The sequence below is a fragment of the Apus apus genome, chromosome 3 (genome assembly GCF_020740795.1).
Source record: "Apus apus isolate bApuApu2 chromosome 3, bApuApu2.pri.cur, whole genome shotgun sequence".
Lineage (NCBI taxonomy): Eukaryota > Metazoa > Chordata > Aves > Apodiformes > Apodidae > Apus > Apus apus.
The window spans coordinates 36,270,939-36,296,645 of record NC_067284.1 but is presented as its reverse complement, the minus strand read 5'-3'; the positions used below and the strand labels follow the sequence as shown (position 1 = coordinate 36,296,645).

General features: G+C 37.4%; 1 protein-coding gene across 6 annotated transcripts in view; it reads right to left on the bottom strand.

The window, feature by feature from the left end:
* Positions 1-511: 511 nt before the first annotated feature.
* Positions 512-25,707, bottom strand: part of ARHGAP18 (Rho GTPase activating protein 18) — an 88,209-nt gene continuing 63,013 nt past the window's right edge. For all 6 annotated transcript variants that reach the window (XM_051615099.1, XM_051615097.1, XM_051615100.1 and 3 more), the window contains exons 7-15: positions 23,519-23,610; positions 20,830-20,907; positions 17,917-18,076; positions 15,318-15,400; positions 13,533-13,739; positions 12,598-12,744; positions 6,775-6,899; positions 5,520-5,578; positions 512-2,855 (exon numbers count right to left, since the gene is read on the bottom strand). In XM_051615099.1, coding sequence (XP_051471059.1) covers positions 2,764-2,855; positions 5,520-5,578; positions 6,775-6,899; positions 12,598-12,744; positions 13,533-13,739; positions 15,318-15,400; positions 17,917-18,076; positions 20,830-20,907; positions 23,519-23,610 — 1,043 coding nt within the window. In that variant the 3' untranslated portion in view covers positions 512-2,763. The remainder of the gene's footprint in view (positions 2,856-5,519; positions 5,579-6,774; positions 6,900-12,597; positions 12,745-13,532; positions 13,740-15,317; positions 15,401-17,916; positions 18,077-20,829; positions 20,908-23,518; positions 23,611-25,707) is intronic.

Here is a 25,707-nt window from a genome sequence, read left to right as displayed (position 1 = left end):
CCAGAGGCATCCCCACTGCTCTGCCCTTATGAGATTCACACTAAGTGTTAAATCCATTAATCTGTCAGCTGGGTGAAAAAAAACCTGTGGATGTGTTTCCTACAGCGTTATCTTCTTAATTATAAAAGATTCTTATCAGCTTACCTGAATGCATTTTGGACTTCTCCCTTGTGCCCTAATTTAATTTGTTAATTTTTAGGACTTAAGAGCCAGTATTTTTAGTAAATGCTGAGAGGGTTGTTGTTCCCTCACACATACACAGTAAGTGTTATATTAAGGATTTAGCTAAGGTGTGCTGTGATTGCGGCAAAGTGTTTAACTTCCAGCCAGTATTTCCATTTCCAGCAGGTATTCATGTTGCAATCCTCCTTCTAAATGACCAGTGTTATCTTTCCACACACAAAACTACAAATTACCTACAAAGATACAAAGTGTGAAATTAAAAAATGGTCACTGCTTTGTGTCACTCGTGTGTTACGTACAAATGTAAGAATTCAAATGAGAAAAGAAGTCAGAAAAAAACCGTTTAATTACAAAAGAGCTTTTTAAATTAAAAAAAGAGAATGGCACTAAACCAGAAACAAAGTTATTTAAGAGATCATAGCCACAGGGCAGTTGTAATTTCATACTGAAACTGTACAGCTGTTCCTATCATCTGAACTTTGCTCCTGATTAAAATATCATCTAGAGTTCCAGTAACAAGTAATTTTTTACAGAACTATAATGTATTATGAAAACAGACGTTATTTTTGTCTTACATAACAAAACCCCTTTATATTTATTACATTAGATTCATAAGTATATACCCAAGCATTGTACTGGTTTTCTTCTCTACTCCTTACCTTTAAAGAACAGGGAGTGTGGTTTGTTCTACTGACAAAAGTGATTTATCTTACAGGGTTCCCCCACAGTGGCCACACCATGTTGGGGTGCCCAACTAGATGGATCTTCAAGGGCAGTACAGTCACATTAAAACAATTTCCTAGGTTATTCATCCTGCATTTGAGAACCCTTCAGTGCTTCCTTTCCATATGAAGACAGCCTTTGACTGTAAGAAAATGCCCTCAAAATTGTTCATATGCTGTGGATAACTAAGCAGTAGATGCTGACTTTTTCTGTGACCTTTCAGAGTTCAGTTTCACTGCTTAGATATAAAATGGAGAGTTCCAGTGATTACTTTGGGAACAACACAGTCAGGGCCTGTATGCAAAGCTCAGCAGAAAGGCCCTTTATTCCTTTAATCAGCTTTGATCATGTAAAAAAAGTAGTAATTTGCTTCTTGATTGTATGTAGAATATTCCCTGTGAGGTCAATGTAATTCCCAGTGTGCACTGAAAGAAAGCATTTCATTCCAAGGATATAATTTCACAGTAGTTATTTCAGGTACTCAGCACACAGGTGTGAGCCCTTAGACATGGGCTGAGCTAGTTTACAAAGAAATTGTAAAGTGGTACACAAGTTAGTGAACCCAAAGTGTTGCTGTGGGACTGGGGCTCTGGAGCTACAGTCCACAGCTCTTTGTGCTGCAACAAGCCACGTCAGTCTATCATTCATTATCAGTGAATTCCATGGGGAGCTTTCAGTCCTTCCCTGCAAAGAGAAGGATCTTCAATAGTTCACCACTGGACTATTAATTTTTTTAAATTGGATTAGACAGTGCCTATCAGCTTAAGAGAAATCAGAGCTTGATTTCTAGCCTCGTCCAGGATAGACCAGCTGATGGTAGATAATATCCAAAAAGCTTACGTGAACTCCACAGTAGATCTTTACACCAATTTTGAGTGAAAAGTTTGGTAATTTGCTACCTATGAAATTTAGACAACAGTTTCCCCTCCACAGTAATTTTATTCTTCCTGAAGGTTTTAATCATGCTAGCAATTGGCAGGTTTTGGCAGTTCACAGAATGCACTCTATCAGATGTCAAAAACCCCTGAAACCAGTCTATGTAACACAGCTGTTTATCATTGCTGAAAAAACTAAAGGTTTTTTTGTGCATGACAATATTCCAGAAAGAACACTGCCAAGAGTGGTAAGCTTTAAAAATTACTCACCTTGTCACATGGTCCTTTTTTTTTTTCATGGGTTTTGGGTTTTTTTGGTCTTGTTTTGTTTTCTTTAAATACTCTCAAGAATACAATCAACCAGAATAAGAATTAAAAAAAAAAAAAAAAGCTGCATAGAAAGCATTTTCACAGTTGTTTTTCAATAGTTTTCACCAAACTTTACCTAGAAAGTGAACAAAAGTAGGACTTCCAAAGACAAAATATATTGCATTGCAGTTTTTTCCTGTGAATTTCACCCTTATTTGGGAAATTCATATGACTGGTTTTAGGCATTTTTAATACTGTACCATTCAGAAGTGCTGATCAGCATTTTTTTCTCCAGTATACTAGCAGTGTAAAGACCTGTATGAACACAAAATTCTACACCAACAGATTGCAGATCTCTAATACAAAAGAGGTTAAACATCTGTTTGAAAAATAAATTCTTTTGAAACAAGACCTACCAGATGGGAGGTAGATTAGTGCCATTAAAATATTTAAGGTACTTATTCTCATTTCAAATATGAGTGGGAAAACCGTGCTATCTTCAAAACTTTACTGTGACTAAAACTGACAATTTACTGATAATCACATTTGGGTTTCCCTAACTTTTTTTTTTTTTTTTTTTTTTTTTAAACTGAATAAGGACAGACTATCCCTTTGAAACATTCAGCCTTACAAATAAAGTCCACAGGTTGTTCTTTTGCTGTTAGTTGTGAGCTTAGCTCTGCTTAGATTTTATAACCCACTCAGCATTTGGGTTGAGCTGGTATAGGTCCTTCATGTAGGTATCCTTATCAAGGCAGCGTTCTCCTAGAAGCAGAAGAAATATATGTGGTTACATCAGTATTGAAAAAAAATAGTAATTTCAAAGTTCCTGTCACTGTTTTATTCCATTTAGGTTTTCAAGCCCTTTCTGTGGTACTAAAAAAAGTACAACACAGCTAAAAAACTTCAAGTGCTCCTACCCTTCCCATCTGTCTTGAGAGGAAGGGGACAGAGGAAGAAGGAAGGAGAGTAGGGGCTGTGCCACCTCTGTGGCATGTTCTGTGTCATAGTCATCACACAGATCATGTACATGGGAGTTCCTCTCTGTGAAGGTTTAGGAAAAAAGGAGCAATGCCCGAGTCCTCTTGTGGTTAAATCACATTAAATCATGTGGTTAAAACACTAGGTTCACATTCGCATAGAAACCCATTAACATTTCAGGTTGTTTTCCCCTTCTTAAATGGAAACTTTGAGCAAGGTTTGTCCTTGCTAAGAAGGCCTTACTCCTTATCCTGCTCCTCTTGGTCAGCAGTTCTGCATAGCACTTGTCATGGTTACTGTCCTAGGAGGGCAAAGTAGTACAGTGTTGGTGCGTTACAAGAAATTCATTTATATCTAGGAGCTACGATGAAAATAACATATGCTGATCCATCAAGATCTACATGCTCTTCCCATTCCCTCACAAGCAAAGCATTATCTCATGCATTTGCAGTTGTACTTCACAGCCCCTCTCCTGCCTCACTATGCAAGTGATTGGGGTAGATGACTCATGTCCCAGCCAGACATTTCAAGCCCATGTGTTCCTGAAGCAGGAGGTGAGCAAAGGTGTGATGCTGCAGCTGGGTTTGTCCTGCTAGCTCTTTGGCTTCCTGAGCAGAGCAGGCAAGAAGGGAAGCCTCCCTGCTCAGCCAGGCTCGGCCTACATCTGCTCCCTCCCCAGCTGCTCTCCTTGCCAGGTGACAGCCTGTCCTTCCCTCTAGCATTTTTAACTCAACCTACGTGATGTGTACTGCCCACACTGCTGAATCTAGGCCCTCTTCCCCACACAGTGCAGCATGGTCAAGCAGCAAGAGCACAGGGACAAGGTTTGCTATGTTTGTATCCAGTCCCCATCATGAAGCAATGGCAGAAGTCACATTCAGTGTCCTGAAGGCTGATAGTGTTATTGAGTACTCAAGAAACGTGTGGAGACTTAAGCAGCTCCATCTGCTACGGGACAGGATTGCAGCACTCAATAGAACTAGCAGCCTAAGTGTAGACATAAGAGTGTACCACGAGCCTGTTGAGTCTTAGATCTTTTGGGCTCTCTCCACACAAGTCAGTCACTTTGGGCAGAAAGAACGACAAAGATTGGGATAGTTGCTTTACTTAAACTTGTATAGCAGGTTAAAGACAGGTAGTTTCTCTTCTCTCAACTGAGAGTATTAATAAGGACTAGTATCTGTGAGGGCTGATTAAAGTGGAAATTGTTTGGAGGCAAAGCAATCAGATAGAGGAAATACCTAAGCTTTCTATCCTGCTTTGCTACAAAAATAATCTGCAACTAGCCATATATTTTCTCTAAGAGACATACAATTTCTGTCATGTGTTTCCATTTTCAGTGGAATTTCAGTGTTACAAAAATGTTTTTTTACAATGCTTATACCTCTGTACAACAAAAAAGGTACTCCTTTAAAAAAGCCTTACATCTAGGATCACAACCTGCTTTAACAGTCAGCAGACTTACATATATATTAGACATAGAAGACAACATGTAATACATTAATCTGGCATCCAGCTATCTTAGTAACTTTTTTGCCATTAGACTTTGTAAAAACACTAAAACATACCTGTTGTAGGGAACATAGAAAAGTGTTCTTTTTAATTTACTCTAAGTCTTTTGGTTTTGACACAAACAAAATATTTTTTAAAATAGTGATTAGGTAAAAAGAAAAAATGCTAGCAGTAGCAATATTCATACAGGACTTAAATTTGCAGAGTACAGAAGTACTGTGTATTAATGGAATTTTGTAACTTCAATTAAAGTTTAACAGGTAACAGTTAATAAGAGAAAAGTAAATGTAAGTCCAATTCAATACGGTTTTCCAGTTCCTTTTTTTTTTTTTTTTGCTGAGCATATGAAAAATAGTGATGAGAAACTGATCCTCAATGCAAAAATACTTTTGCATTCATCAAAGAAATTTTCACAACTGTGTTCAAAATTGTCTTTTAGCATTAACCCTGCTGACCTGCTGCTTGCTTTAATCAAGTGTGTTTGGAAGACACAGAGCAGGAAAGACTGATCATTGGAAAATTTTATCACTAGGTCATCTTTTTGGTTAAGTGCTTTTTTTCCCCAAAGGAACCTGCAAGCAATGCTCCAATTCAGACCATGAAGGACTTTAAGTTCACTTATTATGCCTCAGTCTAAAGAGATGAATAAGATGAACTTTGAGAACCTTCCTATACAGCCTTTCTGTGCTTCTTCACTGTGCACACATATCAAGAACACCTGCTACAGCTGCCATCTTCCTCTGGGAGAGGTAAGATGCTACTAATATGATGATCAAACCAACATCTCTTCTTCCTTCTCCCCAAGGTTAACTTACTGTCTTAGTGTCAAGGAGAACTAGTGACATGAATAAAAATACAAACACAGTGAAACCCACAGACCCCATGTGCCAAGAAATCCTATTCTAGCAAAAGGAATTGTTCAGAAGCCATTCTTACCGATATTTCCTCCTATTTCATATAAAAAGACTTCTTTCTTGAGAGTTTGGACATTTCCACTGCCAGGAAAAAAAACAACACAAAGAGTAACTATATTGTGAAAGTGCTTGTACACTGGCCACTTAGATATGTCTGGAAGAAATTACGCTAGTTAAGATCATATTATATTATACTCATTTACTGACACAGTAAGTGAACAAGAATACTCTTGCATGCTAGGGCAAATGAATAGTCCTGCAAGTGAGCAATACATTATAGAAAAGACAAAATAAGACAGATGTGAAGAAACTGTGGAATTCACAAGAGAATTCTGTTGTTACTAGCAAATAGCCTGATAATTTACCCTCTGATTTTTCTTTCACTGCTGCTGCAAAAAAATCTACTCCCCTCAGACATTTAATATTTCAGAAAGAGCCTTATGATTGGGTGGAAGAAACCACATTCTTGCTGGTTTTAATTTTGCTGCAACTAAAAGAAGTAAAAAACAGACAGTGGAAGAATAAAGTCCCCGTATTACAAAGGGATTCTATTATTCTCACTGCTTAATTGTAAGAATATATGCTAAGGCACAGCCAGAAAACAACTGCCAAAAGTGTAAACCTCTAAACCAGGATTTAGGAAAAAGCAGCTTCTTAATCTCAACTAGTGCACCATGTTACTGCTTTAGCATGAATAGTCATATATGATACACACATGTTTAATATTTTTTCTTGTTAAGTCTCTTCTGATGTCCTACTTTCCTCATATATAAGAACAGATGTAAAAGCTTGATTAAAACCTGTCCCTTTTAAAATGGATTTTTACAACTCAAATGTAGCTTTCCTTTTAAATCACTGCACGTGCATGACATTTGCACACATTTATATTTCAATACCTATACTGTTGCTATATATAACTCAATTTTTGTACATAATATTTTCTTACTCTTATCCTCACTCTTTGTTTCCTGGACTTATTTTCTTGGCATTCCATTCTGTTTTCTCCTCAGAAAGTTACACACTTATTCCTGGCCCATCAGATTAAATAACAGTTATTTCTTTTCCCAACAGAACTCATGTATTCCTTACGTCTTTGTAAGCTTTAAAGACATTTGAAACATTAAGTTACTTCCTGAAGCATGCATTCTAATGGCTAAATTCGCCCCAAAAGTTCATTAACTCACCTGGACTTAAAGTATTTGAAAACTTTTTTCTTTGTATTACATATGAAAAGCCACTCCTCCCAAAATGGTAACAAAACAAAAATGTGCTTGTACCTTTTCTGGCTGAGAAACCTGGCTACTATATCACCAGCTTTCAGTTCTTCTGTCAGCTGGATTGCCATGGAAACTTTGGAAAGATGAGGCGCTTGTACCCGTATCACTCCCTGAGGAACATCAGCCTGCAAAGCAATAACAGTGCTGGAACAAAGCTGCTAGCAGCTGGCTTTGATGAGCTTCTCAAAATACAGTATGGAATAAGTAACTTAGTACAGGGCTCTGTACTTAACTACTAGCTACTGCACTTTGCTGCAGAAATATGATAACTACACAGTAATTGAGTAAATTACATCAGACCTTCAAATCTCTTTTTAACAGCAGGGAGAACTTCAGAACAAAAGAACAGTAGTGTTTAATTATTTTTCAAAGATGTTAAGAATAACAATAACAATTACTGCTAGATTAAGAACACACTTTGGTAAGAAAAGAAGCATATGAGATGGATACGGAAAAGACTTGCTGCAGGCAGGAAAGCCAGGCAACCCCCCTGCACCACCACCCCTGCTAAAACTTCCAGAAGAAGCCTTTCCAGTTTCATTTAATCTTAAATACAAGCAGAAAAAGAAGAAATCACAAAGTTTTCAAGGCTCAGTCTACTTTAAGTGATTCCTCTTTTCAAATATCATTTCCTTTTAAAACAGATACTCAATACTGCAGCTTTTTTGTCCTATTTTTTATTCTCCAGAAAAAAATCAGCTAGTCAACCTACAGGTCTGACTACATGTTGGATCTGTATTTTATTTCAACCCAAAAATCCTTGATGATTAATATTAATCATATTAGTTACAGAGAAGGAGGGCTCCAAAGGACAGTTTTTCTGTTCAACTTGGAGTACATGACACTTGAAGTTACAAAAGGCACAATTTATTTATGAATAAGGTCCTAATTTCTGCTCCTAGAAATCCCGAGGTCATTTTTCTTCTCGTGTTACATTACCATTTACCCAAATGGACTCATTTTGATAGGGAAAGAAATGTAAGAGTCTCAGTAGTCAAGGTTGATTATGACAGTTCATTCTCTTCTTTCCACCCCCATTTACTACAATTGTAAGGCTGAACATTTCTTCTTCCATAATCAATGAACAAATCTGGGCATCTGTGAATCCAGAAGAGCTTCTCTGAAGCCATTTGAGTTAAATGAATAAAGAACAAGTATAAATGCGAACAGAATCAGAAGCACAGCTTCCTGAGAAAGCTACTGGCTCATTATTATAGCAGTGATGAGCTTCAGGAAAGTAATTTTAAACAAAAAATTCTTCAGTTCTTCTATATCCAGTCTTATTACTTATTGATTTAAAAATATTAGACATAGTAATTATTTGTATCTAACGCATTAAGAATCATCAAATTCAGAATTTGCTTTGTAGTAATAATGGAATCAAATATTCATAAGGTTGCTATGGATCTCAAAGAGCAACTCCCTACATGCCTCCCTAAATTTGTCAAATATGTTCTTTAAGGCCTCTCTCTATGGAAACAATGGCTGTTGCCATCTGCCAGGAAGTTAAATCCTGCTTAAAATCTTTTGTCTCTTTTCCAAACTGTTGGGAACCTGGCAAAAGTAAAGGAAACTTTTAAGGATAAAATGGTTATTTACAGATGTCCCTCACTGGACTTTCACCAAATTCAGCATAGTAAACTGAAATTTGTTTTCTTTTTCTTTATATAATTCTGTATCATTTTGTCACAGTTTATTTTAATGGAGTTTTTCCAATCTTCAGCTGGATAACAGTTTTTTTTCTATACAGCAGGCATATGCTACATGATTTAAAACCTGTCTGCTTTGAGTATATGAGAGAAGGGGTCAGAAACATCCACAGAGCTGTAATACTATGGCCAGAGATCAAACAGAATAATTGCTTTGCTTATTCAGACAGAATCATTATAAGCTCAGCTAACGAGTGCATTTTGCCACTTTCACCACCTGAATTTACAGAAGAACTCATGCTCAGCTGCACAATATGTTCATGGTGCCCAACTGTAGAGAGCAGATACTGAACATCCCCTAGCCCTTTCACTGCGCAAGCTGGTGGCAAAGAAAATGTGGCCATCAAGTGTCTAGGAGCAGAGTCACAGAAGGACCTGATCTCTGCACAGCCCAGTTCAAAACACCTAAATTGGGGCTCCACATTCCAACACCTAAGCCAAGTACCTATAAGATGAATGACAAGATGCTGAAGGTTAGGTCACCTATAAATAGCCTGTGAATCCCCTCTTGCCTCACAGGTTCTCTCAGGAGGAGGTTTACAACAATGAAACCTCTGGCTGAGTTAGGTACTTGCACACTTTAAAAACCTGAAAACCTGAAGAGATATACATACTTAGTTGATGGAAAATACACTGCCCTACAACGTTGTAGCAGGCACAGCAGTCACCTGTGAGGTAATCCTCTTCTGTCAAACGCTCTTTTTAGAGGGACTTGAATCAATGTACCACAAAAGAAATGCAGCTGCTTGGCTACAGGATCTGAGGTGGGTCTCTTCCATTTTGCATGACACACTCAAATATTCATCAGGCCAGATGAAAAGAGAATGAAGTGACTATACAGTATTTTCACTAATGACTCAGATGACCAAATAAAAGATACACTTATTAAATGTGTGGATGATGCCAAGCAGGAATGGAGCACGAGCATTATGAAGAACAAAACTGGAATTCAAAAGGATCTTGCTACATGGGAGACAAAGTTTGAAAGAAATATGATGGAGCTGTTCTCTTTGAACTGCAAAGTGTTGCACCTAGATTGGGACAAACAACTTTAAAACTATATAAAGAGAAATTATTTAGTGGGTACATATTTATTTATTTTTTTAGTAAATAATCTGGCACTGCAGTGGATAATAAATTCAGCAAGAGTCAGTAATGTTATACTGTGAAAATTTAAATAGGTTTTGCAAACAGAATGGCTATGGAACACAGTGGTTATTCTAACCTGTATTAGATAGTAGCATCATGTTGTGCTGCTAACATGACTTCTCCTATTTTTTTTAAACAATTGCAACATACAGAGGAATACAATGACAGATGGTATAAATTTGGTTAATGCTAATAGGTAAATTTCCAGTCCTGAAGGCATCTTTCTTTGCTTGGCTAGAGCATTATGCACTCCAACAACAACAACATAAAGACTTAATACCCTAACAATGACTTGGGGCCATAGGAATTCATAGCAATGCAGAAAAGCAATTAACCCTCACAAGTCTAATACTAACCACTCTCAATTAACCCTCATGAGCCCTCTAATTTTAACCACTCTCATCACTGTACAAAGATCTTGCCAAAGTTTGCAGTAAATGCTGTTTAAGCTCTGTCTTAAAAGGAGAAATTTGATTGATAGGATGGCGTCATCAGAGAGAAGATGAAATTTTATCTAAATGACATGATTGCCACTAAGATTGCAGATCCTGAGGCATTTCAGGAGAGCATGGAAGTGACTAAAGCTCTGTCCAGCTATGTTTAATCATGTGGGGTGCCACAGCATGTGGTAGAAAATAGCAACTTTTACTTAGTTTTTATTAAGCTGGACAAGAGATAATTAACTCTCAAAAGTTTAAAACAGTTTTCACTGGAGTGAGGATTCACCATAACTCATCTGACATCTAATGATGAAATGCTGTTCAAGAACTGCACAGGAAAATCACCTCAATTTCAAAATAAGGCAGTATAAATTGAAAAACTTAGAAAAAAATAAAACCCACAATATATTTTCCTTAAAGAACGACTCAGTTTTTAATCAGAAAAGGGTATAAAATTGTCATTCAAAATGAAGCCTTATCAATTTGTATGATTTTAAGAGTAATATGCTCTCAGGCACCCAAATTACTGAATGCTTCAAATACACATGAAGGATTTGTGAAAAATTTGTACCATTTAATTTTGAAGAAAATCCCCATGGAATTCTAAGGCTTAAAGAAAATTACTGAATAGTAACTTTACATTTACATTTGAGCAAGAATGTATTACATGAGACTTCAGCCCTGGCTCCCCAGTGGAGCCAGCATATATGTTATAAAGCATATTTTACCCTAAAAGAACAGCAGCACTGAATTACCAAAAAATCCAACGCCTAAATTTGGAACAGCATTTGCCTATTTCAGTGTATTTGCTGTTATTTCTAGGTTGAACAGGGGATGGCAGCATTAAGTGCCATCATAACTCACCTGAATTGTATTCAAATAATTATTTTCTTATTAGAGAGCATAAAACCAATGTCAGTGCTTAATTAGCTTTATTTTAATTTTGTATGGAAGTCCCCATTCTGTGTACAGATTCCTTTGTGTAGATAGATACGAAAGTAAGGCAAAGTGGTACTTGGGGAATTAATTAATTTCGGGCATTAAGAGATATATCCAATATTGCATGCAAAATTTGGTAGAAACACTGAAATATAAGTCTGCAGCAGATGCTGGATGCAGTTATTCAAAGGATCCAGCAATTTGCACACTTGAAAAAAAATTAGAAGGCATACTTGCAAGGTCAAACGAGGCAGATTTAAGGGATATTATAGCATGTTAATTTTCCATATCCTATTTTTTGGCTTAATATCTTAAAAAAATGCCGTTATTAGACTACAAAAACCCTTTTTTATAAGTTTTCCACACCTACACTAGACAAGAAAAACAGACGATGCAGACCAATGCATTTTTACAAGCTACCACAAGATGTCTCTAATTCACCAGAATCGTCAATATGACTTCAACCCACAAGGTTGTATTTTCATACCACCCTAATCTGATACGTATTCATTATAGTATCAGGATACACATATTTGGTGTTATCTGTTTATATATTTTAAATAACTTTGGAATCTTGTATTTCAAATGTATAATTAAGTATACCATACTGCATAGGCTACTAATGATGTAATTGCTAACATCATTGATATTGTAAATAATAAGCAATTTCAAGGTACATTAAATATAGTTTTGGAAAGTTTTGAAGTCAGTGGGAACAGATCAATTAAAATATAATAAGTATGGGAAGTAATAAAAAAGTACAGGAAAAATTTACACACTAATGCCACAGTATTCTTTTTTCATTGTAACAAATGTGTGAAGAGAGTTACACTGAAACTTAAGCCTCCACATCACAGATACTGAACTGTAAATGATACGCACAGGGATAAGATGGGAATAGACTCTTGGACAATAGCTACATAAGTACTAGTTTTCTGGGGTTTTTAAAATTTGTTTCATCCTTTGGGGTTTCTTGGGGTGGGCAGGGCATGTATGCATGGCATGCTCCACTTTCCAACAGTTTAAGATTCATTGAGGCAAAAAGTTCAGTGGCTTGGGAACTCCTATCAGAGGAAGTTTCCAAACACTGTTAAATATCAAATAGTGAAATATATATATATATATATATTTCAAATAAACACATGGTCTGCTGTGGCTTCCATTGGGCAGCAATACATCTCCCTGTTCATAGCAGGGAGACTGGATCCTGATGATCTTTAAGGTCCCTTCCAACCTTAACCATTCCGTGATTCTATGATCCAAATGTGGGTATAGTAATACTGATTGTTGTCACAATACTTGCTCCCTGAACAGATGCAACCCTAGCGTACCTTTGTTTCAGATGTCCAAATTGAAACAACCTGTGAGATATTTTTCACAACAGAAATATTTTGAAAAATCCTGGAAAATAAACAAACAAGCCCCTAAATGTGTCATCCTAGTAACCCATAAACTACAAAACCCATATGAACTTTCTATTTACTGGTATATCAGTTAAATAAATGTAGATATTCCCCCGTTATATCTACTTTTTCACTAGAGATTATGGGCTTATTAATAAAGCATTTCAGATTTAAGTTCCTTACATCATTAGGGGTCTTCTCTTGTTTCTCATGTTTTTCCCGGTCATATGCCATCTTTTTCAGAAGTTTCTTCATAGCTTTGTCCTTTTTCTCCTTCTTCTGGCTTTCAGTGTTTTGTTTTCTTATTTGGTTGACAATAAACTTAGGAATCTACATGAATATAGATAGTATGTATGAATTTATACATCATTTCCTTAAGTAACTAACTTATCAAAACTTTGTAAGTTGACAGAATGTCAGGTTGAATCAAAAAAAATAGTACTGATTTCCAGTAATACTTAACAACCAAATCATATATATTTAAATTTAAAAATATCTCCAATTGTGATTCTTCCATTCAGTAAGCTCTCAGGGGAAGAGAGGTGAAATCATGCAGTGTTTTTACTTTCCTCACCTAAAAAAAAATCCCTGAATGCTTAGTCTTTACAGTAGTAAGACCTTTTCCTCACATGCAGCAAAGGTCAAAATTGTTTAAAGTTGCTGATGGACAACAAAGCCTGAAGTACCACAATCAGTTAGAGCTTAGCCTGAGACCATGGCACAACTTCATGTTTTATCAAAACATGTTTTATGTAATACTGAGTTTGGTCCAAGAGGGAAATGGACTAAACACTATGTTTCCTGCTAGTATCTCTAAGTAGAAAAGAATAAATTCCTCATAACAATGCATACTGATGGGCCAAATACAAAGATTCCCCAAGGACTTATTTTTGAGCTCACATATGGTACGTACAAAATTAAAACTCTGGCCATCAGAGCTTATCTCTACCATAGCATGCAATGATTCTGTCTTGCTCCTGTAAGAGTTACCTTTGAGCAAGAACCCAGCTGGATGGGGACGATTCTTCTCTAAATCATGGAATTAAGTTCTTATTACTTCTTTATTCATACTTCTTTGCAAAATTTATTATTTTTCCCTCCCTTAAGAATACACTTACTGTCCAGAGAAGTTTTTGGTACTGAATCATAAAGCGCATGACATTTGCTGTTCCAGCTGCCATAACAAACTCGCTTTGTTCAATAGTCTTTGAGCCAAATCCATGAAAGGTGAAAAGGTTTGGGGCCATCACCATCGCAACGTTCTTCAGTGTCATTTTATTTTTGTCTCGATGATCAATTACCCTTTGGAGAAATTCAAGCAGTACCTGAAATAACAGCAGAATTTACAGCTGAACTCTGCACATGAAAAAGTTACAAGTGAAACATGATGTTACATATTTTTGGAAAAAGCTCTTAATTCCTAATTATAGCACATTAATAGCAATCAATAAAAGGAAGTGTGGATATGTTTCTTTACGAGACTTTAATGAAAGTTCTGTTTCCTTTCAGTAATGGGGTAAGTAATGGGTCTGCTTATCCTGGGGAAGACTGAGGGGGGATCTCATAAAAGCTTATAAATATCTAAAGGCCAAGAGTCCAGTCTCTTTCCTGCAGTGTCCAATGACAGGACAAGGGGCAATGGGCACAAGCTGGAGCATAGGAGGTTCATGTTAAACATAAGGAAAAACTTCACTGTAAGAGTAACAGAGTCCTGGAAGAGGCTGCCCTGCCCAGAGAGATTGTGAAGTCTCCTCTGCAGACATTCAAAACCCATCTTGATGTGTTCCTGTGTGACCTGCTGTAGGTGATCCTGCTCTAGCAAGCAGGAAGATTGGTCTAGATGATCTTCAGCGGTCCCTTCCAACCCTGAGAACTCTATGACTCCATAAGTAATTCTTGTTATTTTTGTGAATAACGTTTTCAAAAGCATTCAAGTGACTTCAAAGCCCTGCACAGTAAGATATTTTCCAAACCCCTCGTTGTGTAGGTGCATAAGTAGCACCCCACAGATGCTTTCAAAAACATTACTGCTGGCTTTTCTTACACTGAAAGTGAACACAATAGTGCCAGCTGTACTGCTTATGGAAACATGGGAATGGCTAGTTCTGTAAGGTAAGCAATTTGTGTGTTTAACTTCATTGCGAACGACAGGTAGCCAGTTAGAAACAGACAATCTTCAATTAACTCAGTTTCAGATATATGTGTCAACTCAGGAGCGCTCCTAACTGCTTCTGCACAGTAAATAAACTCAAAAAGAAAATAATATTTAAACAGTAAGACCCAGTAGGATTTTTTGCCTGTAACAGAAGATGTTCTGCATCTTACACAAACCCTGCAAATTAATTTTTGATTGTAGCAATTTTAACAGCAAGCATATTCTGAAAAAGAAGAACAGCTTTGCTATAAAAGGACAAGCCCAATTGGAAGACTCCATGTAACATGCTGCAAATACCAATAGGAAGTGTAAATTTTGAGCCTATTGAGAGTAGAAAAGAACAGCACACAGCTAAGTGGGGAATGAAAATGAAGAGCTCAACCCATTTTGTCAATGCAAACTCTCACCCATATTATTCTAACACTGTTTATTTTTTGCATTGGAAATAATGACTGCTGCTGCTATAAAAGGAAGAAAACTTGCAAGATAAAAGGTCGCTCACTAGGAGATCATTATTGCAACCTCCTGGAAAGAATTCAAGTCACATTGTTACTAGTCACTTGGGAGAAATGAGGGTCCTATGGCGTTTTTTTTCTGAAGTTCTGTGAAATATGGAAAAAGAAAGTATCACTAGTTTCAGCATTAACTTTGAGCTGAAAAAAAAAAGAACAGTAAAAGCATTCATTGCAGTGGATTCACAGAAACAGACAAAATATTTGTGCAGGAAAAAAGTATTAACATTTCTAACCTTCAGAGTGTCTCTGTTTGCTTCAGGTAGAAGGAGAACCAAAAGATTCAAAGCTTGAAGTTGATGTTTCTTCGTTGGAAGATCTGCCAGTGAAGCACATGAACCTCAGTATTTTTAAACTGTCATTTGTCCTCTTCAAAAAGCATGATTTTAAGTGGAAACCTCTTGAAAAATGCTGAATGCACACACATGGCTAATTGTCATAGTATGACAAAGGGCTGGCAGATCCTTGTTTTCTGACACTCATTTCCAAATGTTCTTCCAGAATTCAGTTGCTGCATGACTCAGCAGTCTTCTGGCAGTATTTTCTAGATGCCTTGTGATTATTTTGCAATGTTACAAGAAGAAATAGTCAGCTAACGGTTCCTCCCCTTTTAAGCCTGTGCCCCAACATATGAAAGGGTATATTCAAAACTGCTTTCACAGTTTCTCTGATTGCCTTAACAGTTGCATGGTCTCCCAAGTCACCCACACAGAATGAATACCACGTGTTGCTGAATAAGGCAGGTCTCCAGCAACATAAGCAGCAGCAGCTGCAATGGCAGACCAGTGGGGATAAAGCCAAAAGCAGCAAAGCTTGACACATACCTACAGCAGTGAGTGCTGTACCAAATGTGTCAAGCTATAATTAAAGTGATCTTAGTTCTGCTTTTTAGCCAACTGCTCAGTCGTGCGTCCTTAGTCCAAGATGCAGGGTGACTGGATCCCTACACTCCCCCACCTCCTAAAAGAGCTCCTACATTCTGGCAGTGTGGAGCAGCAGAAAGCCTCAACTCACTAATGTTTGTCACTTGGGATAAACTTCCTCCTGTCAAGCGTTAGAGGACATGCTCTGGCAAGTCTTCTCAGCAGATTCTAAATGAATCATGCCGTACATAAAACGAGTGAAGGAGGTACCTGCATTTGACATAGTTTTATCACACTATTTCAAAATTCAACAGGGCTGTTCTGCACCCTGCTGGGATTCCAACTGAACTGCTATTTCATCCAAATTAGTTTAGGAGATTTAAAAAACAAAAATAAGTTCATTGGTGAATTAAAAAACCACTTTGCTGTCTGCCTGCTGCCATAATGAAAATCAAGGATCTGAATAAATGAATGACAAATTGTATAGGCATTTAAAACATGCACGTAGTGATAACAGTGTATCTGCCTGCTCTAGAAAGACAGACATTGAAAGTAAGGCTTAAGTTGAGTTCCAAAACACCAAGTCACAATGCTCAAAATGCAATGAGAATCAACCTTTTCCTAGGAAAGAAAATAAAATACAAAAAAAATTTGCAAAACAATTAAAATACCTTACTTAAATCAAGGTTTCTGTCTATTCACCTAAATAAAAACTGAATTTTGAAGTACTTAAACTAACAAAATAAATAGTTTCAATGAAGTTAAGTATTTTTTTCTAACCACACTACTTAGTCACAGTAAGATGAAAAGCACTCATTACTGTCACAAAGATGGCCCTTTTTCTCCAACACCTAATCTTACTACATGTAACCAATAAGACAGGCAGACAACTAAACCAATGGAAGGCTATGAAGTGCTATGTCTGTTTTGCATCAAATCCTTTGGTTCAATGTAGAAAGTGTTTTGGATCCTGGCACTTGAGTATTCTCTGGGTAAGTAAAACCACATAAGCTTTCAGACAGCTCAGGAGCAGCAAGCAGAAACCCCCCTGGTTCCAATCAGTATCCAGCAAGTGCAACAACCTGGAGGAGCTGTTTTCTGCCAGCATCATTTGAAAGCATTTGGTCAGCTTTAACTTTCTGCTCAGTACTGCAAAATCAACAACACTACGTAGCAGGCCTAAGCACCAGCTCCCTACTTCCACCAACTTAATGGCCTTGAAAGACAACTCACAGAGACTGACACAGGCCACAGTTTTTAAGAATATTCTGTCTGCCTGTCCAAGGGAATTCCCTGAAAGTGTCCCTTAGAAACCAGCCATCACTCTACCTGTAGACGAGGGGAATAGTTTTTTTCTGAGACTTGCACTCCTGTGTTGGCTGGGGAGTTAATCAGGTGCTCACTCCTGATTGATTATCACCAAGCTGCTCTCTTCCAATTACAGCTGGTATGTTTGCTGTCTTGGTGATCAGCTGGCAAGAAGGATGTTTTCACAGGAACTTGCTGATCTCAAGGGACCAGGCATGATCAACAGTTCTGACTATTCTACTTTAACTTTTCCTCTTGTAAATAGAAAAAATACTCTAATTAGTATACATTACCATTTGTTAGATTTTCTGTAGAATGATTATATCTTTGCTGTTTTGAAGCAAATATTTTTTATAACCTGATACAACATACACAATTTCCTAACAACTCATCTGCAGCTCCTAATGACTATCAGAAACATCTTACCAGAAAGTGGCAGTGAGCTTTCATTTTGTATCTATATTATTAAAGTAGATGTTCCAAGAAAATACTATTTGCACATTAGCAAAAAATATGTCCAGTCTTTTTCTGGGAGAAGTAATGTTGTTACTAAATTTGCTTTTCAGTTTCACATATTATTAGTGAAAATATTTCTTCAGCAAAGAGGCACTTCTCTGCACTGGCATCAGTTCTTCACAACTGAGACAGAAAGGACATTACTCACTCTGCACATCTTGGAAAGCTTTGAGATATTCTACAGTGAGGAGTGGCTGAGGCAGTTCACGGATGAAGAGTTTTAAAAGACTTGCTGCATCATGTTGCTTTACATTTTCCCAGTTGAAAGTCCCTTCATAAAATTTTGCTTCCAGTTCTTGGCAAAGACTCTGAAAGGCAGTAGATACAGAGGGTACCAATGACACTTGGCTGGTAAAAGTCATGCAATACTTCCCATATTTTGAAAGCAATATCTGAAATATCACTTAACTCCAGCTGCTGATGATCTTTTGCTACAAAAAGACAAACGGGATCAGGAGCACTGAAAGCAAACACACAAGAATGGCCACAGATGGTCAAATCAGAAAAAATCCCATGGGCCTGCCTCAGGGCCATGTAGAATATACTGTAAGAACCAGGTATCATATTCATTCACACAGGGGTTATAACTTCCCCTCCCCCAAAATATTAAGATGTGGCTGATACACATAGCAGTTCTGAGACTGCTACCAAAGAGTGTTGCTGTATTGCATGCATGGCCATTTTCATAAGCAAATATGGCAATTATACATCCATCCATTATACACAGTTTCCTATCAAAACATACACTGAGACTGGTTCTCTTCTAAAAAAGAGGTAAAAGTGCTGTGTGACTGGATGTCTTGCCATCCACAGGGAACTCCACACCACTGGCTGGACATATACAGCTTTGCCTAGCACTGGATGCCAAATATGCCCTCTGTGGAAGGGGACTGCACTGCAAAACATGACATTATGCAGCAGAAGAAATAGCACTGAAAGTTTCAGTGATATCTCATAACTCTAGGGTTGGGGAAGTGTGGGATACTGTTGGCAGCAGACAGACATGAGAATATACCTGCCCTGCTCCCAATGGCAGTGCTATTATTGGGCTTCCAGAGATGTACAAACGAGAACAGGCTGCAAGGACAGAGTCCTTCTTCAGTCTCGTGTTCAGCATCAGTCCCAGCCTTGCACCCACTTCATTTATTTCCCAGTATGGCAGAGTGGGAAGTGGCCTCAATACAGGGCCAGTGGCCCTAAGGCACCTTTCACAAGTCCCTCCCTTCTTCTCACCTCTGTTCCTCCAGACAGAAAATGAGGACGGAGACACTGGCTGGTTTTGTAAAGTCTGTGAGATCAAGTGAGGGAAAATGCTAGAAAAATACGGCCTTTATTATTTATCTGGACAAGAAGGACACGTTGCACAGAGGATATTAGATACATTTTAATATACCATTCTTACTAAATTTAACTTTGTCCAAGTGCAAATCGATCTATTTCCAAAGAAAACATGGACATTTAGGTTGACATAAGAATTGGACGTTCTCAGCTGTCCTCCAGACAAATCTTCTGTCTCCACTGATTATGCAAGAGGTTCAAAGGTGTCAAGATCCTAACTCAGAGATCTGAAGTCAAGTGTGTATTATTTACTGCTCAGTAACAAGAGCAAGCTTTAGACATCAAGATGACAATCCTCCCTCTGAGTCTCATCAACTCATCCATCCACATTAAGACCAAATCACTGTGGCAAATGCAGTATTAAACAACTAGATAGAATTCACTGCTTTAGTGAAGAGGCAAGAATAGAAATGTAAACTACACACCCTAGTGTGTCAGTCAATACATTTAACTATGGGGTATTGTAGATGTACAATGCAATTTTTTAATAACTCCTCTAAAATATCTAGAATAAGATAGAAAAATACATAAGGAGGAAGATATTTTCTTTTTCTATAGAAGAAAAAAAAAAGGAGGAAAAAGTTTAAGAAAAAACATTAGTGCTCTAATATGCTACATTCTTTGTTTTCTATAAAGTTTTCTTATTTGAATAAGTAAAGGAACTTAACATCTTTGCTAATAAAACAGTTGCTTAATTCAAAGAAGCAGCTCCTGCAAATAAATAGGCAAAAAAATAATGCAAGTCAAAAAGTGAATGATCCCCTGCCTGGGAAATCGAATTAAACTGATAAAATATACAAATGATAATAATAAAAAATTCACTTCAAAACTCATTTCAGTATGCAGAACTGATGAAAAGTGGAAAATAAAGGGGGAAAATAATAAAAAATAAAAATAATCTTAGTTATTGGTAATAAACAAAGCCAATTTCCAGAATATTCCTTTCTTTCTGTTTTTTTCTAATGAACCAGCTGGTGGACCAAGTTCCACATGACAAAGGTTGGCAGACAGAGGTTGGCAGATGTCTTTGGACAGCTGAATCCTCTTAAATGTTTCTTTCTGTTAAGAATTTAAAGCCAGTTCAGACCCTCTTTTTAACACATTGACTCGGCATGATTCATGCTGTGAATTTAGTATCCTGCATGAAGAGAAATACTGGGGAAGAGTCTGCACGTAACTGGCACTCATTCTGCAAAGTGTCGGTCAGTAACAAGATTGCACTTAGTGAGCTGAGTAGTTATACTGCTGTTCATAAAAATAAATGTGAGAGGTTCTTCAGTGCATGCTGACTGCCTTGCCCTATAACATGGGTTAAGTCTAGCTATTAAAATAGCCTCACAGTGCCAGGGAAAAGCTTCCTCCTGGGGTAGAAATACTGTGCACGAGCTATTCAGATTACAAAGCTGGTTCAGGGAAAAACCAAAAGGCTGGAAAGCCCGTGCCAAGAATGAATGAGATTCTGGCACAACTGAACTTGAAACGTAGCCTTGACTCTTCTTCAAACTTGAACTCCAGTCTTCTTCCCAAAACTACCCTGGATGAAACCATCAGCTTCTTGGCTAATATAACTCAGTTTTCTTTGTAAAGAGATTTTGCTTTCTGTTTTTGAAAATTTTCATAACCTGGTATTATCCTGGTATTAAAATATATTTCCACATCAAAATAAAATCAGCAAGTGCAAGGAAGTTTCTTGGGGATGCTGAGAATTGGTGCAATGTTTTACCTTTATTCTTGTTGCGACTCCAGGTATTCTAAGAAGTCCTTCTGTTTCCAGAGTTGCCTCTTCTATCTGGGCAATCAACTGTCAAAGACAAAGCAAACTGAATGAAGGAAGATGCCAATTAAAAATCCCTGGTAGGTGGTTCTGATATACTTGAGTTTTCATGTATGCGTGTGTGTGCGAATGCATGCATTTGTGCACGCACATCTCTAACAAGTAGACCCACAAACATGGTTTACAAATGGATTGCAGTTGTTGTATTTGAAAAATGCTTTAATATGGCTCTTAGCTGTTTTATGAACACTATTAAAGGAGAATTTGTGTATTTTAGTCAAAAAGAAAACTGCATTTTTTTAGGCCTTCGGTGACCAAAGCAATTTTTTTCCAAAATTACTATGTCTTCAAAAATAAATCCCAATTACTACACCTGCTAAAATGTCTCTGAATCAAAACAATGAAGGTAATGTTAGAGATACAGTAATAACTTTCTCACAAATACTCTACCACTTTAGCGGAGACAACCTAAGTATTTCTGGGCTTTAAGGAAGCTTCAATTTTTAAAGTCCTGGCATTCTCCTAAAAAACTCAACAGTTTCCAAACTGTAAACATGTAAAATTATGTTTCTCTGAAATATATGCCGGGAAATATTCAGTGAAGGATGCACTTAAAAGTCTTCAGAAGAATTTGTAAACATCAAAAGCTGCTGACATCATTTTAGCACAAATGGTTCTCACAATGTTTAACCAGGGCAGTGCCTTTGTTACACACCTTCCTGTGCCAGCTCTGGACTAAGAAAAATTACGCAACACTGTTGCGCTTTCTCCAGTTACAGAAATTAAAGGGGGGTTACTTAGCACTGTATATATGTAACTGCTAAATGCCATAAAAATATCAGACAGAAAAAGCCACAAAGTTAGAAAACAGCCTGTGTCACCCTGCTACATTCTCCTGGGTTAAAAAAAGAAAAAGTGCTGACTGGCAGCATCCAGCTCTCACTGTACCCAGCTTACACAAGACCAGTGGCTGCCACTCTCATCTGTTGGACACAAAGATGCTGTGGGTTTCTTGTGTGACTTGCTACCACCACCACATCTAGCTGGAGAAGACTTGGTGGCACTGCCAATGGCCGTGACTCCTTCACACAGAGTCACTCACAAATGCTCCCTTGGCAAGCAGCAAGGGGTGACTGCTGGCCACCACCAGTCTCCTGCCTATGGGAAAACCTGTCAGGGCTGCTTTGCTTCATTATTATGCCAGAGACCTGAACTACTATCAACAAAAAATTCTGGTGGAGATACATGGATCAGTGTTACCCCCAAATTCCCAGTCAGAAAACCCCGAGGATAAATTATGTCATTATTTTTAATTGTAATTCCTCAATGAAATAAAAACCTGGTGTAATTTTTATTAAAAGATTTGTTTTAATTAAGCTGCCTTCCTATTAGCTTGGTTTGTTTCATTTTAGTGATAAACAAGATACATTTGAAAAGCAGAATGCACAAAAGTGTACATTTTTGCACTTTATATAAATTCCCGATTCCTAGAAAGCATGTACTGTCAAGAATAGGCTGAAGAAATGGGAATTTTTTTTCATATTCTCATTTAAAGAAAACTGCATTCCAAATGATGTCTGCACTTTGCAAAAGAAATCACATCTATAAGCTAGAAATGTTTATGTAGAATTTTCTTCCTGAATAACTATGCTTACTGTGTTGCCAAGATAGCACAGAGATCAACCACTTTTTTTCATTTGATTTCTTCTTTTCTAGATAGCATTTTTCCCAGAAGTGTATTTTTATGATCCCGAGGAAGCGATTTTTGGCATGAATGACACAGTAGTTTTGAGAGAGTGAAGCAAAACCAAGTTTTCTGTTTCTTCAAAAGCAGCTTAACAAGCAGGTCCCCAGACTCACTGAAACGGTGATGACACAGCATGGAGCTTCTGTTACTGTCATGACAGGTCCACACATTTTGGTCTCTCCCTTCTCATGCAATGGCACTCATAATGCATGGGCAGTAAATCCAGCATCTCCATCATCTTTTCTACTATCTTCCCCATTACCATCACATGATGACAAAGCATCTTCTCACATACTAAAGCAACAAATCTGGGAAATGGCTGCTGTCATCGGCTGAGATAGTTATGTGGCCTGATCCCCACTCCCTAACCACCTGCCATGTGGCCAAATCACTTCTGAAAGGAGAAAAACACTTCCTAGAAAGGCAGGTTCAGCCTGTGAGCCAGCTATCGAGAATTTCTACAGAATTTCAAGTATTTGCTCTGAAAAAAAATAATAAAGAGCAGCCCTACTGATGACAGAAGTTACACCCCCTTTATGAAATGGAATTAGGGTTCGTAGGCTGATAATGAGCTTTCACAGGCTTATTAGTAACTTGTCTAAACCATAGAGACCACTTGAAACAAAAAATGAACTCTAGAGTGAGGTGTCCCCACCCATGTAGATAATCTTTAAGGTCCCTTACAACTAAAAACATTCTATAGTTCTATTTATTCCTTTAACTCAGTGTGTCTGATGGAAAGTACAGAGTCACATTACTGAATTAATAAGCTGCAAATAAAAGTTACAGTAACTTTGATTAGAGTAATATGCTGAAAAATATGCATCTAAATCATGGACAACGTTGTCATTTGCAGGTATGTAACAAGTTGACTAGTTTGTGCACTTTTACCTTTTGAAAAAGCAGTGGGATCTTGGTTCCTGGCACCTTCTTCTGATCCTGTTCCAGTAAAACTGAAAGTGGGACACCAAACAAGCCAGAGTCTGAAGAATAAAGCAAAATAAACTGAGATATTATCCACATCTGTTCCTGTACATGTGATAATGGCATAAAATCATGTTTTTGAAACAGTAAATCTATTCAATACATGGAATGTTTTAATGTCTTTGTCAATTAAGTTATTACACAAAGCATTCTGGCTAAAAGGATTCATTCATCTCTTCCTTCAACCATAAACCAAGAGTCTTCTGTTTTGACTTCAAATTGCTATCCACATACTCTGCAGTACAGTGAAGCAAACTGCATAAATGAACCATCTGCATGGTTCTGGTTTGCAGAAGGGGTGTGATGACCCTGAAATGCAGATCTTCACCACTCAATGCAAGTTATATTTAGATACAACTGGCATCAATAAAATATACGTAAATTCAGCTACTAAAATGAGACTGATGTAATTATCACCCAGTTACTCTGAACACTTCTCTCTATGAGGATTTTAAAGATGAGCTTTTCAACCATTGTGCTTTTGCATTATACAACATCAGCAGGATAGAAAGATCACCATCTCATCCAGGATGTTTTGTCTTTTTTTTTTTTTTTTTTTTTTTTTAAAGAAAAGCAAATGTACAGTTAAGTCTTGGTTAGAAAACAGCCTTTACAATAGTGCTAAGGCAATGCAAATTAAAAAAATAAAATGGAATCAAGTCTCAGTTAATCTAGCCTTGATGCAAAACTAGCCTTAGTCTTCAAGTAAATTGGACTCCCATGTGCTTCAAGCCCAGCTGAATAGAAGTGAATGAGCATGAAAGAGAGCTATGCTAGTAACAACTAACCCAGTTTGCTGACACAGAGCTTCTCAGTCAGAAGTACTGATAACTGCTGTACGTGCAATTTTTCTGAAACACGCTATAGCACTACATGGAGCTAAAAACTCCTGCTTGGTATCTTGCCATGCCAATATTGAGCACAGAACAGCTGTAATTACTAAAAATATGTCAGTCCTTGAGGGAATGTGATATATGTCAAAGAAACATCCACTTCAGTGCCAAATCAGGGAGTTCTTCTATCTCTATCAGCATTAAAAGTCTACCTATAAAACATGTAGGGACTTGTATATACAGTTATTATCCATACCCCAACATTTTATCATCTTGCACATCTTTTCAATAATAGAAGTTTCTACTGAGAGGAAGTTGAAGAAGCAAACTGTAAGAGTTCAACAGCAAGGCAGGGCTGGGCAAAGCCCAGCATTCCCCAGAAGAATTATGTTTTCATCACTTTTACATATTCAGACACAAAAGGGAAGAGCCAATAGATCCACCATTGTATGAATCAATAGGCCAAACAACACTTCAGGAGTGAAGAGGTGAGGGTCAGGTAGAACAACAAGGCACTGAAGATACTACACTGCAAAAGCAGATTTGTTTGGCAGAAAGGGTGACATGTCTGGTCTATTTCCTACACATTTCCATTAGTCTAGCCCATCTTTTTTTAACTTTTGAAAAACTTTATAATTAATTCAATGTTTTTCATGACTGCTTGTCATTCAGATGAGTTAAGTTCAATTAGCAATAAATATGGTAAAAAGTATCAGTTAAAATTAAAACACAAAATACAAGAGAAGAAAGTGTTTTCTCTGTTTATTTTAGTGAAAGCACAAGCCCTTCTGAAATAATAAAATGCATTTAAGGGATAAAGGTCTCACAGATGAGACCTGTGTATACCTTTTGCATTAAAAAAGTTATTTTTTACTACTGTAAAGCAAAGAGCATATTCTGAAGAATCTATTATACCTTGCTATATATCTCTCAACCTTCTCTGTTGCTTTCAATTACTTAAAATGAGCTATTGCACTCACACATTCACTGAACCTTGACAACAGGCTTTTGGACAAAGCAGACTTGCGATTAACTGGTAACATTTCAAGCTCTTCTTAAGCATTTAGCAGAAGCCAGAAATACAGAAAACAAAGCACTGAAGATATCTAGCATCTTGAAACTGGTTTCCATGTGTCCTATGTTCCCAAGGAAAGCACTGTGATTATACACATGCTCCAACAGCTTGCAGAGCAAAATTACATGTTGTAGTTGTCTCAACATCTGCTGCAACAGCCCAAATCTCAGAATCATAGAATGGTTAAG